Genomic DNA, 22,074 nt, shown 5'->3' with positions numbered 1-22,074 from the left:
TTTTTCTTTTGTTGTTGTAAATAAACTGCTGGTATTTTGTTCGCGCACAATTTTGCTGCTACCACGAGATATGCTAAACCTGGTTATTTTTTGTAATCAATCATGTATTTTGTTCTGTAACCGTTCTTTTCTTGTTGCTTGTATACTTCCTTATTGTATGCTGTTGTTGCCTTTAGATGTTAACTACAATAACCGTTCTTGTACAGGAGGTCCCGATACAGTCTTTGACTATGGGACCTCCTTCTGCATACTAAGTACTTGTAATTGTGACCCAACTTCTAATAATAAATTTTTGATTCTGATTCTGATTCTAGTCATCCGACTTAATTTCTACATCAGAGTCACAAAAAGGATAATTTCTTTATACCATCTTCCACTTCTAGTGAACAAATCGGTTACCAAATGAATAAGTGGTAATCAGAAGAGCACGTAACACGCATAAAGGACCACACTGTTTAGCTTCATACTTGTTCTTATGAATCTCGAAGAAACACTCCCACTAGGCGCGTAAATGACCGTAGAAACACCACAGCTCGAACACAAAAGCATTAAATCAGATGCTTTGAGAAAACCTTTAGAGCAGAAATTGTTGTTAAGAGCCAAAGACATTACACTATAATTCATTTTTTTCCTTTGTTTGTGCAAGAAACTTGAAAAGTGGTGGCACAATAGGGGAATAAACGTGTCGTCTTTCTTTTCTTTTCTAGGGACCAACCGGGCCACACGGAGAGCGAGGACAAATTGGACCGCGGGTAAAAAAAAGAACGATACTATCGAAATTTCTGTCGTGTGCTTGCACTAGCTCTTGAATTCACTTTACAGGCGATGAACCACGAAAAAATTAGATACATAGAGCGAGCAGGCATTCATGACCTGCTTTGTAGTGTGGTGATGCATATGTAGAATGGGGGGGCGGGGCAGGGGGAAAGGTATTATTTACATGGATTAAAATAACCAGGTGTATGCATTGTATGATGCTAGTCAGCTTATAACTTTTAGCGGACCTGCAGTACGTATTCACTGAGGTGTTCCATGTAGCCTGTGGCGAGTACAGCCACGAAAAGGGTGGGGAATACCTCAGGGGATCCCGACGGCCTTGCAGTGGACATCGTTGAACGGGATGGTATGCTGATTCTTTTTCTCTTCGCCCTAATGTTCAGCAACTATCGTCAGAAGCTTCGCCATTGTCAAAGGTCATGGTGTCGTCGGTGTTAACGCTGCTTTCGTCGTCATTGCACTTCCGTATCATCCATGAGTCGATGCACTGGTGCTAAATGATGTAAATGACGTCAGAATCAACACCCCCTGGAACATCCTGGCAATAAATGTGGAACACGCGGCCGCATTAGAGACCTTGCAGCAGGTCACCAGCCTCGAGGGTATGCGAATCTGCTTACCAGTGGTGTAGCCAGAAATGTTTTTCGGGAGAGAGGCAGGTACTTGACAAAGGGCGGGGAGCGTGAGATGGGGGGCTTGGCTGGCCTCACACTACCATACAGATTTCAAGTTGAGGGGTGGGGGTGGGGAGGTACATGTACGGTGTGTCACCTCCTGGCTACGCCACTGCCACTCACCTATTCAACCCTGCAAGGAGGTCACCACTGGTGTTATCTACGACATCGACGAGACCATTTCAAGTGCTGATTTGCCGATACTCATAAGGCCAGCTACAGATGAACCTGTTATCACACACTTTTCTCGCATCGGCAGATCACGTTTTGTGAAAGTTACTCACTGCCGGCACACGTCGAGGTAGGCCGTTTCCGGCATCTAGCCCGTCCTGTTACACGGTGACCATTCCAATGCAAGAAATACACGAACCTTGAACGCGTAAGCAGCGTCTCTACAAACGCGACAGCATGCTCCCACTGCTCCGAGCTTCACAGCACTAACAGCTGAAATGTCACCCTAGCTATTTTTCAGAAAGAAATGGACATCTTAAAGCATAGGGTGAAGGACCACTCGTCTCACGGAGAAGCGGCCGACGTATTTCGAAAATGACGCAGACGGCGCTCCTGTCACAGACATTCATCAAGGTCTACTACAACTTATAGGATGCGTAAGCGACATCCGTCGTCGCCGCCCCAGTGTCTCCTAGGCCAAGCAGATCTGGCGCCATGGACAAGGAAGCCAACGAGAAGGGAGCTGCGGAGAGCATGATTGCCTGATCCATGGTCTACATTCCAATCTCTGATTTGCAATCCACAACGATAGCATGAAAATTCCAGGGCACGACGAACGCGTGGAATGCCCTATTTGTTCTTGTGATATTGCCAGAGCAAGACCGGCAGGTTGTCGTCATACTGCAGTCATTGGTTGATGCTCTTCCTATGCTTGTTACTAAGCTGCACTGGCCAGCCGACCGTCAGCTCAGAGCCAAGTGGAAAACTAGAGACACCATGTTCCGTATGTGATCCTTACGCCGGTGCAATCTTAGAAATCGGCTTCCAACCTGATCGATATCCTTCCATTACACTACCTGACTACGTAGCTGATTCTATCGCACGTGGAGCTCTCTCAAGCCCTAAAAAAATTGAAAGGACCTAAAAAATTGTTCAACTAAAAAAGGAGGCCCATTCGCTGAATATTCAATAACTTTGTATGCCGCCCAATGAGCCCTGCATGATCAAGAAGCTAAAGCGCTCGGAGACCACACTACTTTTACGAATCAGAACGGTTTCGGCGTACACGTCAGCTTAGTAATTTTAGACTGGGAACAAGGATGCCCCAATACGCGCAGACTGCGGCGAGATCGGCGATGCGGAGCATTTTTATATGTGGTCCTGCTGGCGGTACAATGAGGAGCGAAACTTTCTACCTGACACCATGAAAAGGAGAGGATTTCGCACGATTGTGCAGATCGCCTCGTGTTTCCAGAAGGTCACCAGACCATCTGAAGAGAAGTGCGTGAAGGCCATCATTCTTCGTGTGTAATCACATAGGACGTGATTTTCGGTGGAATTTAGCACTGTTTTTGTAAACATAGCGCTTTTGAGAGTGTTCCGGAGTTCATGTAACATTGTTAAAAATTATAACTTTGGGGTAACCACTGGCACAACGTTGTTCCAGTCATGATTCAAATCACGATTCAGTAAATTGTGGCGAATGCTTGCTGTTTACTAAACGTGCTGTTCATCTTCTTTTACTCCCTCAAGGGGAACAGGGGACAGAGAGGAAGAGTCGGAAAAAGAGGGGCGCCCGGAGAAAAGGTGACCACTGCAGATCTTATATAGTTCAAGTCGAACGCTTTATTTAAAAAAAAAATGTTACGCCAGCAATTGCTGTAGTCTTTGTTTCTACCGAAAAACTTACTGAACAAACTCTTACGTTTTCTGTTCAATCGATGGTAATTACCGACGATGCATTATGTAACGCCGTAGGCAATACACAGGAATTACGAATTAAATGCTGAATGAAAAAAAAATTTACTGTGCGGTGTGCTGAAGTGCAATATGCGCGGCAAGTTGGTGTAGCACTCTAGGAAGCATGATACCTAGTCAGTTCAACATGTACTACTGAAAATATAACTGAAAAAAAAAAGATTTGAAGGGTTTCTTAGTGTCTGCTTCCTAGTGATGCCATAAACTTAGGGTGAACAATCATGTGTGCATCTCACGTGCGCGTAAGTTAAAAAAAAAACTGCGTGCAGCGCCGCGGTGTCACTATCGAAGGAAAAATACCTACGGTGATCAAGGAGGTTATTGTGTTTTCGCTTTTAGTGAATGTTGGAAACGTTTCAAAAGGATGATGCACAAGCCCACTTGCGGTAAATGTTAAAGTGGCGTTTACACGTAAGACGCATAGGAAGTAAGACGACGGCCTTGGGCGTACGTACAGCAAAACTCCCCCTCCATTAAATTCTCATTACCACAACTTCATACATAGTGAACCCGGATTTTGGTCCCATGGCAAGACAAGCTGGCACTGGTTCTAGTTAAATTTATTTTTTACATTTTCGCGCTGCATTGCTGAACATTGTTGCCGTGTTTCACCGTCATGCTTGCTTACTGTTTCTGTCACACGACTAGCTGGTGGCCATCGCAACATTTACGTATGCTTCGATGGTTTGGTGCTTTATGCTTCTCCAGGCCGACCTGATATGCTCTACGCCATTTCAGGGCAGCACCGGAGAGCCGGGACCTCCCGGTATTCCCGGCGAGAGAGGGCCCCAGGGCCCTGAAGGCGCCAGAGGATTCGTGGGAGTGCCAGGATCGCCCGTGAGTTACACCAACGCGTCCTCGTTCCAGCGCGTGTGAGAGAGGAAATAGAAATAAAAAAATATTGGGTCAAAAATAAATAAAAAGAAGGTAGAGAGGTTGTTCAGAGATGCTAAGTCTTTATGCTGCTATTCCGCACAAAGAGAAGGTGGACGGAGAGAAAAATATGAAAGTGTGGTGGTAGAGATGACGAGTAGCTACGTATACACGTGATGACCGGCTGCGTACACATGTTCACCATGCTCCAGTTTGTACCATCTACGCACTTTAGCTCATGTCTGACAGTGTCGGGCTCTAGGAAATATAGCCAGGATCTAGAGTCGAAACCCGTATCCCAGAGAGGCAGGCAGGGGTGTACCTATTTCGCACTTGGCTCGGTCGTTCTCGCGCTAAGCTTCCAGAATCTTTTTGTTTGGAGAGGAGGCGGCTCTCCTCCTGTCGTAGTCAGTTGCCGCTTTATGTCTGTCCTGTAATGACTTGAATAACTGAGAAAGATATACGCGGAAGGGGGCCGATGCTTACAGGTCTATAACTTTAATAGGCTTATAGCCTACATCGAAGCACCACCTCCCAAAGCCTGACTTTTCCGAAAGCGGTGTTCCGCTTAAAAAATACACGGATATAAAAATTGACGAAATGTGAAAAGAACAGTAGGACAAAACCCGCAGGAATTAAAAGAATATATTCTGCAGCCACAACTGTAATTACTGTAATGTACTGCTGTGGTTACGTACGTCGACTTTATGGTCTATTCTTTTACAAGCCGATTTTCTATCAAGTTCCTCGTTTCTCTTCATATAGGTTTTTTTATCTGCACCAAATTTAAAAAGAAATGCCTGTGGCCGATAGCACTATTTTAACCCTTTATCTGAGTTACTCCATGAGGCGGCCATTACTTCTACGAGAAAATAGACTGCTTAACTGCACATTAGCATAATTCTGCAACTTAACTTTTCGATTGATTATTATTTTAAGGCACATATTTTAGGCTAGAATTGTAGCTAGTGAGTTCGCAAGACGTATTCATTCAGAACAAGTTCTCTGGACTGCAACAGCTTTGAGATATTAATGTTCAAAGTGGTCCGACGAAATTCAACGGTGGTCGGGTTACTTTTGTGCTTCAGTGCGTAAAATAGCATTTTCTTAAAAATGGTAATTGGAACGCGAATGCATTTCGTCGGACACTGGGGAAATTAATACCTCGAAACTGGTGCAGTACTGAGAATCTGTTTCCATTGGATACGCCTTGCGAAGTCACCGGCTAGAATTCGTAGACTGAAACAGGCGCCGTAAAATAATTACGTAAAGAGGTAATTAGCGTAATTATGTCAAGTATTCAGTTAAGTATTTTGATTTCTCCTTGATTCTAACCCTTGATTTAGATGAAGGGTTAGAATTGTGCTATCTGCCACAGGCAAATTTTGAACAATTGGTGAAGCTAAAAAAAATGCATCCTGTATGGTGTAGCTATCCTTGAGTGCAATGGGGTAAGTTTAGGCAATGGATAAGCTTCAGGCAACGTCCAGCACATCTCGCGGGATTCAGGTGCAAAGAGTTCAGTTGACCTACAGTAAGTACAAGGGAAAAGGCTCGCGTGCATGACGTGACCCTCTGCCAACATCCCGCGTGGTGGTCAGAACTTGTTGCTCGTATCGTAGGCATATAGGACGCAGGTCTTCCTCATTCCACAAGAAAAACCACGGACCACGATGTGGCGTCACCGTAAGTCTGACGTTAGAAGTTGAAACATTCCGAATTAAATACACCCAACGCGACCTGGTGTGCATTTTTTTGTTTACTTCAGACAGCTTGTATTGTAACATAAACTGAAATCTGGACAGGCCATTCGTCTTAGACATTCAAAGATGAATAATCTTTGGGAATCGCGTTTTTGTGTGTGTGACATGTATGTACGCTTTCTTCATCAGATACTCGTTAGTTGCGAGTAACGCCGGTGTCTGTCAGTCTCCATTCTATCTGCGTCTATTGGCACTTTGATCTTAAAATCCTGTTTTATTTGTTGGTGACATTATAATGCCATCCCTGGAAGCGCTAGTTCCTAACGATTTGAGAGCTGTTTGCGGCTCTCTGTAGTCTTGTTTAAGAAAGCAGAATCTACAGACTCGGGCCGATGCCTGCTCTTCTCTTTCTCGCAACCACGACGCAGGGTGCGTCAGGAAAGGATGGGCCTCCGGGACCTCCAGGGGAGCGAGGGCCACCCGTAAGTTTCCGGTGTCTCAGTCGCGCCGCAAATTTACTTTTGTGAGTTACTCAATTTTGGCAGGCACCAATAACATTCCTTGTACCGTTTTCAGGGTGAAACCGGCACCGCGGGACCTCCAGGCCCACCTGGCGTCATCGGACCGGCGGTACGCCCAGTGCCATTGCGTTCCCGCGTCCGCCATTAGTAATTTTCTCACTAAACTTGCCACCGTACCTTAAAAAGGCAGTCGTTTTTCTATCTCTATAACATACGCCATCTACCGAGAGGAGCATGCTTGTAAATGGCGTCAGATGCTATTGACACTTAATAACACAATTTCCAGCAGGGGCAAACACTCCAAATTTCTCGATCTGACAGTCCGCAGCGATATATAGCTATAGCTCTTAGCCTGTAGTCGGGTTCGTAGTGTCCATGTCCGAACTACAATCTTTTTTTAAAATTTTGACAGTATATATATTAACTGAAGCATGCATACTAAAAACTTCGGCTATTAGGAGATATTCTTCCTTTTCCTATACAGAAGAAGCAAAGCATACCTTCACCATTATTTATTCACTAACGCTTCCTTTACAATTTCTTCCTCACTTTATATACGCGTACTTCGAAAGTGATTCCAGACAGTGAGTACAAGTTGGCTGACACGACACGAGGCATTGTAGTCGCGATGCAAAACATGAACTGGCTCAGGATTTCTCGCAGCGTTGTAAGTCTTCGCAGGTAACAAAGACATGACAAATGAACTCGTTTTTTCAGTTTAGATACTTATACATTGTGAGCACATGACCGGCGCAATTGTGCGCGCTATTTCATTTGTTATAGAATAGGTTTTCTTATTTTTTCTAGGGGCCTCCCGGTGAGACCGGAGCATCCGGCGACATCGGACCTCCTGGTCGTCCGGTGAGAATATGCTGGGATGTAATGCTGCCTTGTATTACGATAGCAATCACGCAGACCTTCGTGACGCGTTTTCGTCGCCGTCGCTGGCGCCGCCGTCACCGCTGTCGTGCGGTTCCGAGTACGAGGCGCATGCACAGCAGTTGCGGCCTAGCTCACCGAGTCGCCTTGACTCGCGCGCCTCGTGTTGGAGCCTACGCGACGGTTGCGGTTGCGAGGGAAAGTATGCGAGGGTGCGACGAGGAGCTTGGTGGTTTGATGCGCGCCATCTTCCCGCGCACCCAGTGATGGAGGTCACGTGATCGTGCCCGCGCTGCCCGCGTGTTCTCACGCACACAATTCCCGCGCACCGTGTTTGGAGGTCATTTGAACTACGGGTGCCAGGGCGAAGGGCGGCTATGAAAGTGCGATCCTTTTGATAAGGGGCCCTCTAGCGTAAAAGAAAGACGTTTACGTTAAAGGACTTAAGTTTGGCCGTGTTTCAGGTGTATAACTGACATGTCTAGACTCATTTTGTCTCGATAGCAACTATATGAACCCTCCAGGCGCGTTTCTGCCGTATAAAGTCCAAGGGCGATAACATCGTCACTGTGCGCCATATGCTGCATGTGCGAGTGAAAGCCGGCCAGGGTGAGCCGACAATGGCGGCTCAATCTCATGCGCACAAGAGAGGAAATCGGGGAGGAAGCGCACCATGTGAAGCACGCCGTCTTCCGCCACGCGCAAGGCATCGGGGGAGGGAGGTGTCCGGCGGCTGCCGCGTATGGCGCGGCCGCGCATGGCCGCGCGGCCCCTATTTTGAAGGCGAGCTGCAATGTGGACAGAGTGCGCCGAGTGCTCATAGCTTCGTGTGCGCTGTGTTCTCGCCGCTTAGTTTACGTTGATGCGAATGGCAGCATGAAGGTCAATGCACTTGCCGCTGCTGCCGCTCCTCCTCACGCCAGCATTTTGACAGCGAGTGTCCGCGCTCATCTAGTGAGATGCGTTTATATTTGCCTCCGCGCGTGACACCATGCTTGTTACTTAGTAGGTGATTGTTTATGAGTTTATACGGCCTATCAAGCTACTGTTTTTACTTCGTAGATCTGTCTACTAATTTGCTAACTGTTCTTCCATATGACTGGTGCGTGGGAAAGACGATTCCAGTTCACAAATCCGGTGACACACTTACGCAGCAACTACAGGCCTATCTCACTAACAAGCATTTCATGTAAAATTCTTAAGCATATAAAATATTCGCATTTGGCTTAGTTTTTAGAATCCAACTCCTTTCTTGACCCCTGCCAACATGGTTTCCCTAAGTTCTTTTCGTGTTGAACACGGCTCTTACCATTTATTAACGATCTTTTTGAAATTTCTGATCTAGGTACCGACATCGACTGCGTGTTTCTTGATTTCGCCAATGTTTTCGACTCTGTGACCCATGATTTACTTCTTAAGTCAAGTTGACTGAACTTAACCTTAATGTAAAGGTGCTCGAGTGGATAAAAAACTTTTCTTTCTAACAGGACGCACTTTGTAAACGCCAGTAACTGTAATTCTTGATTTTCTAATATACCAGCAGATGTTCCTCAAGGCTCAGTCCTGGGTTCACTTCTCTTTCTAATCTATATTAACGATCTTCCGAACTGCGTTCTTTCTTCTTCCATAAAGCTATTCGCGGATGACTGTGTTCTCTACCGTAAAATTACTAATTCTTCTGATTCTTAAGAAATGCAGGACGAACTTAACCGCGTAACTGAATGGTTTACTAATTGGTACATGCAACTTAATTCAAATAAATGTAAGCCCACGCAAATATCTCGGAACGCTGCCATGCACACGTACTTTGGTGCTCCTGTGACGTCACTTACCTCTTAAAAGTAGCTCGGCCTTCACATATCAGATAACCCTTCTTGGCACTCCAATGTTGCCTATGTTTTATAATAACGCTAACTGCATGCTTGGGTACATACGCCGTCATTTTTGCTTGGCCTCTTCGTCCCTGAAGTTGACTCTTTAAAAACCTTTATTTCGCTCCAAATTGGAGTATGCTTCAGCCATTTGAGATCCGACTCAGTCTTCATTAGTTTCTACTCTAGAAAGTATTCAAACCGAGATGCACGCTTTATCTTGTCTAATTATTCTGACGATGCAAGTATCTCATCAATGAAACGAACTGATAACTTACCTGATCTTTCGTCACGCCGTAAATATTCCCGTCTCTGCCTTTTTCACAAAGTTCATTTGAACTCCCCTTTTTGCCCCTCCGTCTTACATTTCGTCCCGCACTGACCACAGCCTTAAAGTTGGGTGCCATGGTGCCGTACAAACCGTTACAATGACTCATTCATCCCTAGGACAAGCACGGATTGGAATCGCCTTTCTGCATCAGTCGCACTGAACACCGACTTTACCAGCTTCAAGACCGCTGTTCAGAATGCCGTTTGTTAATATTTTTGGTTGTGTTTTTACAGCATTCTTTTGTTACTCTACTCCTTTACTGTAGCGCCTTCAGACCCTGAACGTATGTGAAATAAATAAATAAATAAATAAATAAATAAATAAATAAATAAATAAATAAATAAATAAATAAATATTTCGCCTGTCAAGCAAAACTGCGACTGTTTTTGTTTCCCGTCAATTTCTTTTTGAGTGGATTCCCTTCAAGCTCGTTTCAAACATCAGACATTGAATGTAGCCTTCAGTGGTGCACGTTTAGTGAGCTCCGCCAAATATTCGTATTCTATACACCGTACCGAGCTCAGAAAATCAGTTTCCCTTTAGTCGGCGTGTAGATCGCATAATGTCAAGGCAACTTGACTGACTTAGCACTGTTGCAGGCACAATACAGTGCATTTCAATCGGTTTTAATCCGTTCAATGTTAGTGTCGTAAAGAAAAATTAATGCAGGAAAGCTTTTGAGGGGAAATTATTTCTAAACTGCATTGCGTTAACCGCGGTTATAGATAGATAATTCGAGACACTTTTTAAAACTTCTTTATGGTATTGAAGCCCTAGCGTACAGATATTAATGTTTCTCAAGCCGTAACTGCGAACATTTCTCAATAGTGTAACGGCTCGGGCTAGTTGGTAATCCTTGCCTCAGTGGCTGTGGCGTTCCGCTGCTAAACCCGAGGTCGCAGATTCAATTCCCAATGCGTGTATCACCCTTTCTGCTCCGCTACGCTAAGACTTTATCCAAATGCGGATGGCGTACTGCGCCATGTGTGCAATAAAGACGCCAACCGATTTTCTTGGGTTTAGAGCCCGTTTAGTCGAGTAATAAGGCCCTGTGACTTTATTTTGGAATGTATGCCATTTTATTGCTACCTTTCTTTTGAACTGTCTGTTGCCCAGGGCGTTCCTGGTGAGACAGGCTTGCCCGGACCTGCGGGAAAAGAAGGTCCAACGGTACGTTGCTCACAGCTACACTAATCGCAGTTTTGTCGATGCAAATTCATTGCTGCCTGCAATCTTCGAAGTTGACCTTCGCCGAAATTGTGGAGTTCAACGTTGAATACGGCGAAATAGGTTGTGCTGTGGAGAGGAGTGTTGTGTGCGCGCTGTGGAGAGGAGTGCTCATTACATCTCCTAGCTTCATGACCATTTGTAATAGCTATGCACTCAGTACTTTGTCAGTTGGGTTGCACGTGCGCGCGTTGCAGTTTGCATTTGCGGCAGCTTTACAGTCCGAAATAGGCGCAATGATGTTCGAAAGAGATGAGGAAGACTGTGTTGACTGAGAGGAGGCTATTAGTGTTTGCACTACAAAGTCGTGAGAGTTAGAACACCATTTCAGTCAGTAAAACCAAAGTGATGTTTGCAAGGAATTGTTGCATTGTCATGGGATATCGGGCCGTTTATGACGTGCACGTTAGACTTATTTGCTTGGAAATTTCTGAGTTTCACGTACCTGATCATGTGAGCAACCACTTTCATAACTGTATAAATATGGTTTGCAAGTGAATTCTAACTGCTGCATCTAGCGTCTTCACTGCATGTGTTTGTTACTCATACGTGGAGGTTCGTCCTGTACAAAACTGCAAACAAAATTAATACGGGATCTCCTTGCTACATTTTAAAGGAGTTATTACTCCTTTTTTGATACCGGCCGAACTATTGACTGATGAAGCTAATTGACCAGGGAAAGGCAAACAAGAAAAAAAAGAGAGAGAGAGAGAGAGAATCTGCCATAGCGCCCATGCATGCACCTCTTAGTACTATATCTTGCAAACCCTGACTTATGCCATATGTCCCACTGGGAAAAAAGAAAATCTAGTGCAAGAAGAGAACTTGCATGTAGAACGACATCATCGCGATAAGTTGCGCTGCGACAGGTTTAAGTCGAGCTAATGCTTTGTGTTACGGTACGTTGCTGAATTTTCTTGTACACGACGAATTATATTTATAATTTCATAATCGTTCTGTTCTTTTTCTTACTTTTGTGTCTGTCCTCTCAGGGTCCTGTTGGCCTTCCGGGCAACAAAGGCCCTCCTGGGCCTCCAGGCCCTCCTGGTTTTCCGGGAGAGAGGGGAAACATGGGGCCACCGGTGAGTGCCGTGACTGCTTGGAAGCACGACGAGCACCCGACGTAGCGGCGAACTCTTCGTTCGTGCGCCTGTAAAACCTATTTTAAACCGACTAGCCGCCAATCCAGTAATATTTGGTAACTTCGTAGCCACCACTCTGCATATTCCTGTCGATGACGCTGTATAGAAGACAAAATGAAAACTTCCTTTCCTGCGGCCGGAACAGTACTGCGGACGAACAACACGGCCAATACTCAGTAAAGCCAAATTCAAGTGACGATCGTCTTGATTTGTGTATCCAGTGACGTAACCCGGCGTCTGGTCTGGACCGTATGCGACCTACGAATCGGGGCTCGTTACGAAAGCGCAAGCAAACCTGCCGCACTTTCATTACTTCCTGAGACAATTGAGCCTCTACAGTTTATTACGCTCATTTTCTGAAGGAAGGCGAAGCGTCTCGAGTGGGCAGTACCGCTTCTAGTTTTCTTTCACGTTCCGCTCTGAGGCCAACTGTCGAACCAACTAGCCCATCAACTCATGTTGGTATAGTTCAGTTTGTTAAAAAGGACCGTGCAATATTACGTGCGCTTATGCAGGCGGTTATTGCGCTGTGGATTCAGCTGAAGCGTTTATTTCCATATGTGAAACATGACACAGTAAATGCAACGAACAAGCGAACACTTGGTGACATTTAATACATATTACAAACTCTTTGAACGGTTCATACATTTTATTAAGCATTCAGCGCTTTGTACGTGTCAAGAGATGTGAGTTCAGCCTGCGGCGTATCACAAGTAAAGCATTACCTTGAACTTTGCAGAGAAGTCGCGAATAATAGTGGAGACAGTAGAGCAAGATGCTCCGTTGTGGTAGACAATATCACGGGGGAAAGCGCAAAATTTTGTTGCGGATTATACTGTGGCGTGATAAAAGCTGAAGTAGTTGAATGAACTCTTCACGGTAAGCGAAAACATAGTTATCGATTTACGAATTATGCTTGGCAAATGATACCTCTGGGTTTAAGTCTGCAAGCAAGTCATATGAAGCCACGGATGTTCGTCCTCTGTAATTATAATGCTACAGTAACGTGATTTTTATTTCCGTACGGGTTAACGTAATCAGTTATCCCGCTTCCAATAAGCTCACGCGGTATTACATACAACGATGATGATGATGATCTCGGGTCGAATCGGCGAAAAAGGTGCCCACGCTCTTGACCTATTGTTTTCTTTTTTATTGACAGGGTTTCCCTGGTCCTAAAGGGGAAATTGGGCTTCCAGGAGCGCTCGGGCCACCCGTGAGTATACATCCATGTATGCCATCGTGTAACTCGTCATATCAATAATGTATGGGAGTGTGCGCGGCATTTTAAAGGACACCCCGACAAAAGAACTTATTTGATGAAAATTAGATAGAAAGCATCACATAACCATGTAAGCCCCGTACTAACGGCCTAAAACTGGGCGTGTCACCCACTAAACGGCCCAATTTTACCTGAGTGTGTGATAAGGGAGTTGAAACGCAATTGTGGATTTGAAGAACAACGTTTATCTCGAAGTGAACTTGTCAGCGTAGAGGAATTGGGACAGAGCACGTTCTAGCTCCATGGTCGGCCTTGCGTGGAGTATGTGATAGAACTCGACTTTTTCAAAAAAAAAAAAAAAATTCTTTTCTCATGAATGTAAGTTGTAGCCACACAATTGTCCAAAGAAACTTCAGTGAATTACGAGCAAGACTTGCATACAAATGATGTGCGTTGCCCATTTTACAATGCACATGCACGGTGTAGGTGCTCCCCGTTGTGTATAGATCCTTTCGCCAGAACGGATTTGTTCGGGAAAGCATGAATTTATCGTGATACCGCGCTGTGTGTATCTAAAAATGAATGAAAGAAAAGAACAGCTTGAGGGCGCACGTTACTCTAGAAACCGGATTATTTCAAGACGAGTATTTAGAATAATTGTTGCACGCCAGACATAGTCCTCTATAAAGTTTCCTTGACTGTATGGAATCGTTCACCGCACGCCATCGGAAGTGAAACATGTAGAGCTGTGGGCGACTATGGCTGTGCGGGAAGAGCGCGCTTGAAGCAATCTAAATGTAGGACAACTGGCTTCCATGAAACTCCACGGTGCGCAGAGACCTGACGCAGTTCAACCTGATGCGCATACCTGACGCAGACCTGATGCGCTCATGGCCCACCGCAGGAGAGGAGTAACTGTTTGAAGCCATAGCCGGCGCTCCGGGGGATGCGGTTAGATACGCTTTCATAGTGTCGTAAGAAGTGTGGGGATTAGGCGGCGTGGTGCGAAACGTGACGCGAGCTGTAAAACGTAGCTTGCTTATTGCAGTGAACGTTGTCTTTTGGTATGTGCCTGCTAAAGGTTGCATTAATTTGTTGGAACGCTAGTTCCTGATGATGCCTTCCCTCATTGGTGATTCTGTAAGATTCACATCGAATAAACATTTATGCCTGTTTTCTTGCAGGGCGAGAAAGGAGACATTGGCCTACCTGGTGACCCCGGACCTGCCGGTGAAAAGGTTGGTATCTTGAATGCTATCACCGGTAGCCAGATAATTAGAAAAAAAAAAACACCGCATGTTGCAACGCTACAAAAATATGCCAGAAACGATAACAGTTTATATATATATATATATATATATATATATATATATATATATATATATATATATATATATATATATATATATATATAAATGAATAAAGTGCGTCATTGAATTCCACTTCTCGGTGCACGTGCAGCCAGACAGACAAGTGACTTATAAAACGTCACACCAATTTTAGATTGACTATTACGCACAAACGGGATGGTCTTTTTAAGCTGACACGTTTGAAAGAAGGAGCGAGCCTTCGCATAGACCTTTGTCCTCCTTTATGTACTCGGTAACATCGCCGGCATGTTACCTGAAAAACTAACCGTTTAGGTAAAAGCAGTGCCCCTTTAGAGGGTAGTTGGTTATTATGCATCATTTTGGCAACTGATAGAGATTTTGAATGAAAAGATAAATCTTAACTATTCGCCTACAGGTGCTGCAAAACTAAAAACAACTATTTCTACGTTTTTTTTTGCGAATCTATTACTATTCTCCGAAATACATTTTAAGCTGAGAAAAGAGCCAGAAGACGCGGTACTCTGGTGTTACCAAACGCTATAGTTCGTGCGAAGAGCTGTTTAGTGTTGCGATGCATTGTTTTGCTGACCCCTATCAATGATGGCGAGTCCCGAACGCTATAACGGCCAATAAGGATACGCTCTTACGAAAACGTAGTTTTTTTTAACACTGATTTTTTTTATCACTTTCCTGTACAGAAGTACGACTGTTGTAAAGAGGCCATGGTATCGAGTATCTGGCCTTGGGATGTTCATGTTCCAGTTCGGCCAGCGTATTAGCTGGCCATAGGTATACGTGGAATGAGAAACTACACAGAGATGCATGATTTCGTCCATCCACTTTTTTCTCTCTGATCTCTCTGATCTCTGATTTTCTCTCTGATCGTCACCCAGCTTCTTTGTACCCTTCGTTTCTTATCGTGCTGGTTCCATACTTCTATACTAAAAGTTCTTAAACTCAAAGCTCACATTTCTGTACACTTAAATGCAGTACGTATACTCGTATTTGTTTCCATATTTGTTATTTAGAATATTGATTGTTAATAGCTTGAACGTTTACATCCACGTTGAGAGAGTAGAAAGTTGGGCTTGTTATGAGGCATCATTAGAAGCTTGAGAAGCCGTTAAGCACCGCTCAAGGAGCGACGGAAAAGAAAATCACAGGCCTAACTTTAATGGCGCATTCACATCGAGAACCTTCGCATCGCGCGAGGCGCCGCGTGATTATCGGCGACAACACGGGCGCACTTTAGACCGGATCTCTGGCCGCATGCGACGAAATGTTCGTTGCCGCCGGCCAGCTTCCACGAGGCGCGCTAAAATTCCCGAGGTCACTTCTCGTAGGTTTGTTTAGAATCTATATGCTTAGTTCAAGAGTATTTCGTATGTGTCTACAGCATACATAAAAAATAAAAATAAAAGCACAACATACCCTGCACACGCAGGAAACGCAGACGTTATATTACGTGGAATAATACGGCAACGTGCTTTAAAAAAAAATTACGAACCGCACTCACGTCTCGTTGGGCACAGTGCCGTTTCAGCATCGCATACACTCGCACTGTAGCTACAACGACGGTATACACTAGCCCACAACATCCTGTTGATCGCGCTCACAGCTACAGCGCGTGCATGACTGTACTGCCGGTCTCGACTATTCTCCACGTCGGGCAAGACGGCGTAGTGCTTACCGGTTGCATTGCACCATACATACATACACATATCGCGCGACAAACCGCGTTCTTTTTCGCAGACCTATGCATCTTGCAACGGGCTGGAAGGATCACGTTAATTTTCTGCAATGTAAGAGAATAGAGAGAAAAAAAAGTATGCCACGTACTCACGGTGAAAGCCCGATTCGGCTCGTACCAACGTGGGAAACACACACGCACGCTTAATCCACAGTTATTTTAATGCACATAACGTCCACGTACTGCACAGTACACGGGCTCGAGACTTCTCTTCGCACGAAGCACGGCACAAATGCAGAAAACACCAGCAAATATACTTGGAAACAACGACGTGACCGGTCACGCCAGCGCTATTGGCAAAATAGCTTAGCGGATGTTTACAACTAAGAGTAGCTTCCGGCCCTGTCGCCTCCATTATCTCGCAATCCTGCGTTCTCATTGACTTGCGACAAGCGACGCCTTTTTTTCTTCCCGGCGACTAAAATTTGTCTCGGATCTATAGCCACGACGAGGGTTTCTTTTTTTTTTTTCTGTCGGGCGATGTCGCTTAACGTAGATTTTCCGGTTGCCGATGTTTTCGTCAATAGGACATTTCCCAGTGTGAACGCGGCATAAGAGAGGAGGAGACGGCGGTATGGTTTAGAGAGCAAGCTGGCGTAGCTGATATTCTTATTGAGATTAAGAGAAAGGAATGAATCTGAACAGGTCGCGTAATGCATAGAGCTGATAACTGGTGGTCTATCAGAACAACAGAGTGCGCGTCAAGGGAAGGCAAACGTAGTCGAGCACGGCAAATGATTAGTTAGTGGGATGACAGGAAATCTGTAGACATAGGATGAAATCGACTAACTTAAGACAGGCGTAACTGGGGACAGATTGCAGAGACCTCGTCTGGCATATGACATCGGATACAGTGATGATGATTATGAACAGCAATAAAGACGTACAGTATAGGAACACAGGACGGAAAGGGGCAAACGCGTGTGCTCACCGGTCCATTTTGTATTCCTGCGCTGCGGGTGCATATTATATTATATTATATATATATATATATATATATATATATATATATATATATATATATATATATATATATATATTATGGTTTACTTTTTTATATCTGGATTGGCTGCTGAGGCCATATAATGCGGCTCTCATCGTTTACTGCCGGATTTCTGTTCATGATTTTTTAGAGTATTGCAGACATCTGCAATACTTTGCGAAACAGGGTAGCTAATACCTTCGAAGAGTCTCATGTGGTCATGTGGCAACACAACGTGTACATTATTCTTACGGCGTCCGCCTTACTTCCCCCACAGAAGTGTCGAAGCTCTAACCACGCACTGGCCTTCTTTTCCTCTACAGGGACGCAGCGGTCCTGTCGGTCCACTAGGGCCAGCGGGCCCAAAGGGAGACAAGGTAAGGAGGCGTGTCCGGCTAACTTCACCCCTCTCGTGGTGCAGACAATTTCTACTCATCAACTGCTTGCGGTGATGCCATTCCACCAAACACCCAGGGTATTCTTTTTTTTCTTAAATTGATAATGCTTCTCCATGGGACGCGGCCATCTTGCAAATGAAGGACCATGGACTTGGTTAAAAGAAAGTGTTATACAGAAAGACATTTCTTGGAGAAAAATAACAAAAAAGCACAGGAGGTTCGCTGGCATGTGTGCTCCAATGACTTTCTTTTTTTTTCTTGGACGAAATCGTATTTAAGAGGTTCTTAGACATGGTTCAGATTACGCGTGATAAAAGCAGCCATTGATGAAGCAGCGTGTTTTCGCAACAAATTTCATTTGACGCGCATGCGACAATATTATAATTTATGTCACAGCGAGAATCTAGTGACGGCTCACCACGTGAGAACACTGCTACGTTTTTCACATCATTTTTATTACTTCAGGGTGACCTGGGAGGTCCTGGTCCCCTCGGCAGAGACGGACTTCCGGGAGCCAGGGTGAGATATCAAGAGTTTATATTGTATAACTGGTGCAACTTTTGGAATGACCGATAACGTACGTTTAATTCCTGGTTCCGTTACGACGTCATTGAGGTATTTAAATTTGCTATTGTGTGTGTGATCATTTGTACACGTCTTGCGCCGCGTATTTTGTTCGAGTGTGGTGAACGTCAGTGTGGTTCAATACAAAGATTTGATGCATTTGCTCTTTTTCACGGTGTATTCAGTATTGTTTTCAAGTAGTTAACTCTAAGAACTATAGTTCGACGTCCATCTTCGAGCCTCTTTTGCAACTTTTGTAAAAGAGACCTTTATAACAATATTGAGTGAAACAATTTGGAAGTTGCATGTGGCCCTTTTACTAAAACGACGCATTCAAGACAAAAGACGTCAGAGACTCGTTATTTCTCATGTTCTCCAATTCATCACTTGCCTGTTAAAAAAGAAGGGGGGATACCATCATAATGAGCACTTTAGGACGGAGCACATGGCTGCATCACGTCTATAAGGTCCAGTGCTGTAATGTTTTCGATTGAAAGGGCATCACAAGCTCGCACATATCCTAGTTTAGGTGGGTTATAATATACATGCGCATCAACGTCTACAAGCCGTCGACAATAGCTCGTCCAGGTCTCTATCTTGGGCCCGCTAATTCTGTGATTATCCAGGTGATAGCCGCCATGACATACTTGATGCGGGTCTCAAATCTTCCCTGTGTGTGCGTGCATTGGTGCATTGCTCCATGAAAAGTGTTCTTCTAAGTTGGCTTCTCCACAGTAAGAATTTTTATGGGGAGAAACGCGCTTCAATGAGCTCTTGACCTCACAGTTGGCAGCCTGGGTTTTTGAAGTGTATGTCTGTGTAGTACGTGAATGGGAGAGCTGCGAACAGGGCTGTGATGAACGCCGCTAGGAAGACCCGAACAAACAAAATCGCACCAGCCAAGGTACCTAACGACGCGCTAGTGATTGCGCCGTCCCGACACCGGGTATTCGTACGCGCTAAGACCATCTAAAGTCTCTTGGGACACTCGGCTCTGCACGCGCGGTGTGCTTATCGCTGATGAAGGTCGCAATATGCAGTATCGCGGCAGTCATGTGATTATCGCTTGTAACAATAAATATGTAGCTACGAAAATGAACATAGGAATATACTCGCTTCGGCCAGAGTGAAGTTCACGACCCGAAATACAGTTGGCGTTCATTGTTCATGAACCTGCACGTAGACTTGCTGTTTTACGCTGACCGCCTTCCCAATTAATGCCGCTACTTCTTTGGCCGACGGTAGGGACTTCCAGGACCGCCAGGACCCGTTGGACCACCAGGAGAGGACGGAGACAAGGTGGGTAAGAACGAGAGCCCCGTGTTACTCGTAAAATCTTCTAGCGTATCGAGCCCCCTTTAGTTTCTGGCACTTTTAGGCGTTGCGCACACAAGGAGTGTTTATACTCGGCAATGTGTGTTTCTCGCTGTGCGCATTTCGACGTAAGTTCCTCTATACGAATGTTGTTTCTAGCTTCACGAACCTGTTTCTTTCGGAAAGATTCATGAAGCTTAAACCTTGAATGTACATGTTTGATGAATATCTTCATCTAATTCAGATCTCTCGCCATTGCCATTGACATTTCGCCATTGCTATCCTAGCGCTGTATTTCCCGAGCGCACCCATACAAACATCATCCAGATGTTTTTTTTTCTGCATACGGCACAAAACTGGAACGACCCACACCGCCATGTAAAAAGATGGCACCTACTTTAAAACAGCCGTAGAGAGTCATTACTTCACATGTTAACTGAGAACGGCTGCCTTTTTTTGTCGCTCACCTCTCACGTAATATCTCTCTTGGGCACTCGAAATATGAATAAATGAAAATAAATGAAATGCTTGTCCGTCCAAAAATTGAATTGAACCTCGCCCGTTAAAACACTTGCTGTCTTTTTTCATCCTTATGCAGGGAGACTCCGGCCTCCCTGGTCAGAAGGGCCTGAAAGGTGCGAAGGGTGATACGGTAAGTTGCCTCATCCAAAGGCCACATTTTATTGCTCGCGAGAGTACTGGTGATAGTAAATGAGCTTCAGTGCTTTTGGATTGCGGTCTCTCCGTACTACTGTGCTACTCAATCCGAGGACGAGAATGCCAGCCATTTTCGATATGTGATGTGAACTTAATCAAGCAGTTCGCTAGCGCGCGAATTTCAGTGCCATCTAGAAAAAGTTTCCTCGTCAAGGAACTGATGTTACGGGCTTGAAATTGTAAAAGAACAAAAACAAAATCGCCATCGTATATCATAGCTGTGTTTGCTTTAGTGCAGTACAATAAAGGAACAGATGTTCCTCGCGATATCATTGGATAAAATTACAAATTTTTTGGAAAAAAAAGAAAGAATTGCAATGAGACGGCCTCGGAAAGCGATAAACAAGATATTTCTTCACAAAGGGAGATACAGAAAGAAAGAGATAGAGAGAAAACGAGAAATAAAGAAACAGCACTTAGTCTGAGGTGGTACAAGGAGGTAACTAGCGTTCTCAACCAGTCCTCGTGGTAAATTTTCAGAGTTCTTTTTATGAAAGTTCTGTTTGGAAGGCTTAGGAGTTTTTGTTCGACACATTCGTTCCGCACATGTGCTCTACATGTGATAGTAATCTTAAATGTAATAGCTCAGTCGGCGACACATTACTCGTGTGCACCACCGAGGTAGCAGATGGCATCGTAAGCGACACATATTACCGTTGCACTTTTGCCTTTTCTCTGGGAAACCGCACAGACTGACAGGCTTTCTACTAGACTGCATGTTTGTGTCACTCTGCGCCGACCAACTGCTTTGAACATGGTATCGTTTAAGATGCTCAAACGGAGGCTTCATGATGCTCTCTTCTATTCTTTGGAGTGCGTCTGTGTTGGACATGTTTTACTTGAAAAGCTATTTGATGACGTTTGTCACGAAATTCTATATTGAAAATTTTTAGCATACCGCAATTCACCGTTGTCATTATGGCGGATATTCCGCAAGATATCATATAACTTACTTATACTACAGGCTTTGTCTAGCTTTACAAGGGTAATATAAGAGTACAGTAAAAAAAAAGTTACCGACGATTACGTTACTTCCTAATGCGAAATTTGAGCGCAGCAAATAAGCTGTTTCACCTTTTCGATAGATTGAGGCAAAGAAATCGAGCAACACATGTATGTGCTATCACAGAATTTTTTTTTTATTTTTCACACGTATTCCTTTAACAAAGACTCCACTAACAGTTCTTGACAGTCATGAAGGAAGCTTTGTGGTCGGAGAAATAGACTGATATATGTTCGACTTGGTACACCAATGCTTGATTCTCAAAGACGAGATCTATACAAGTGCCTCGCGAGGTTGTCACAGCCGTGGGACGCGTTACGAGCGAGAGGAACGGGATGTTCTCCCGCATAAGTGTTAGGAAATTGCTGTTTGTCTTTATGTCAAGCCGCCACCGATCTGGCTCTCTGATTGCCACCGCACAGGGCGAACGGCAGCGGCAATTTCGGCTCGGGCGGTGCACATATACAGATCCGCCGCCACCGATCTGGCTCTCTGATTGCCACCGCACAGGGGTTGCATTGGAGGAGGAGCGAAGAAAGGAATTAAGTTCGAGCCGGCGCTTTGACAACCGGAGACTCGCAGGAAGAGGGGGGAGGGGGGCGGCGTGTACACCCAGCGGCAAACGATGGGGGCAGAAGCGCGCGCAGCAAGCGGACAACACGATAAAGGGAGGAGGGAAGAGATAGCAGCGACTGACTGATGCCGCTGACGCCGATAGTGAGTCAACCCCAGCTGCGGAGTTGGTTTCAGGGACAACGCCGCCGATGCCGACACAAACAATATGATACCTCGCTTCCGCAACGCTAAGAACCAGGTCTAGCCGTGGGAAGGTGGTCACGTATTCGTCGACGTGCCGGGGCCTACGT

The 22,074-nt window shown here is 45.0% G+C and overlaps 2 protein-coding genes across 2 annotated transcripts in view; both read left to right on the top strand.

The window, feature by feature from the left end:
* Positions 1-11,060, top strand: part of LOC142585880 (uncharacterized) — a 33,250-nt gene extending 22,190 nt beyond the window's left edge. The window contains exons 7-13 of the mRNA XM_075697000.1: positions 708-752; positions 3,156-3,209; positions 4,119-4,217; positions 6,385-6,438; positions 6,533-6,586; positions 7,285-7,338; positions 10,983-11,060. Coding sequence (XP_075553115.1) covers positions 708-752; positions 3,156-3,209; positions 4,119-4,217; positions 6,385-6,438; positions 6,533-6,586; positions 7,285-7,338; positions 10,983-11,060 — 438 coding nt within the window. The remainder of the gene's footprint in view (positions 1-707; positions 753-3,155; positions 3,210-4,118; positions 4,218-6,384; positions 6,439-6,532; positions 6,587-7,284; positions 7,339-10,982) is intronic.
* LOC142572109 (uncharacterized) overlaps positions 7,290-22,074 on the top strand; it is a 35,495-nt gene continuing 20,710 nt past the window's right edge. Inside the window, exons 1-9 of the mRNA XM_075680980.1 lie at positions 7,290-7,338; positions 10,675-10,728; positions 11,778-11,867; positions 13,090-13,143; positions 14,334-14,387; positions 17,536-17,589; positions 18,076-18,129; positions 19,420-19,473; positions 20,087-20,140. Coding sequence (XP_075537095.1) covers positions 11,856-11,867; positions 13,090-13,143; positions 14,334-14,387; positions 17,536-17,589; positions 18,076-18,129; positions 19,420-19,473; positions 20,087-20,140 — 336 coding nt within the window. The 5' untranslated portion in view covers positions 7,290-7,338; positions 10,675-10,728; positions 11,778-11,855. The remainder of the gene's footprint in view (positions 7,339-10,674; positions 10,729-11,777; positions 11,868-13,089; positions 13,144-14,333; positions 14,388-17,535; positions 17,590-18,075; positions 18,130-19,419; positions 19,474-20,086; positions 20,141-22,074) is intronic.

This window comes from Dermacentor variabilis, chromosome 1 (genome assembly GCF_050947875.1).
Source record: "Dermacentor variabilis isolate Ectoservices chromosome 1, ASM5094787v1, whole genome shotgun sequence".
NCBI lineage: Eukaryota > Metazoa > Arthropoda > Arachnida > Ixodida > Ixodidae > Dermacentor > Dermacentor variabilis.
Note: the sequence above shows the minus strand (reverse complement) of the source record. Positions and strands in the feature narration are given on the sequence as shown.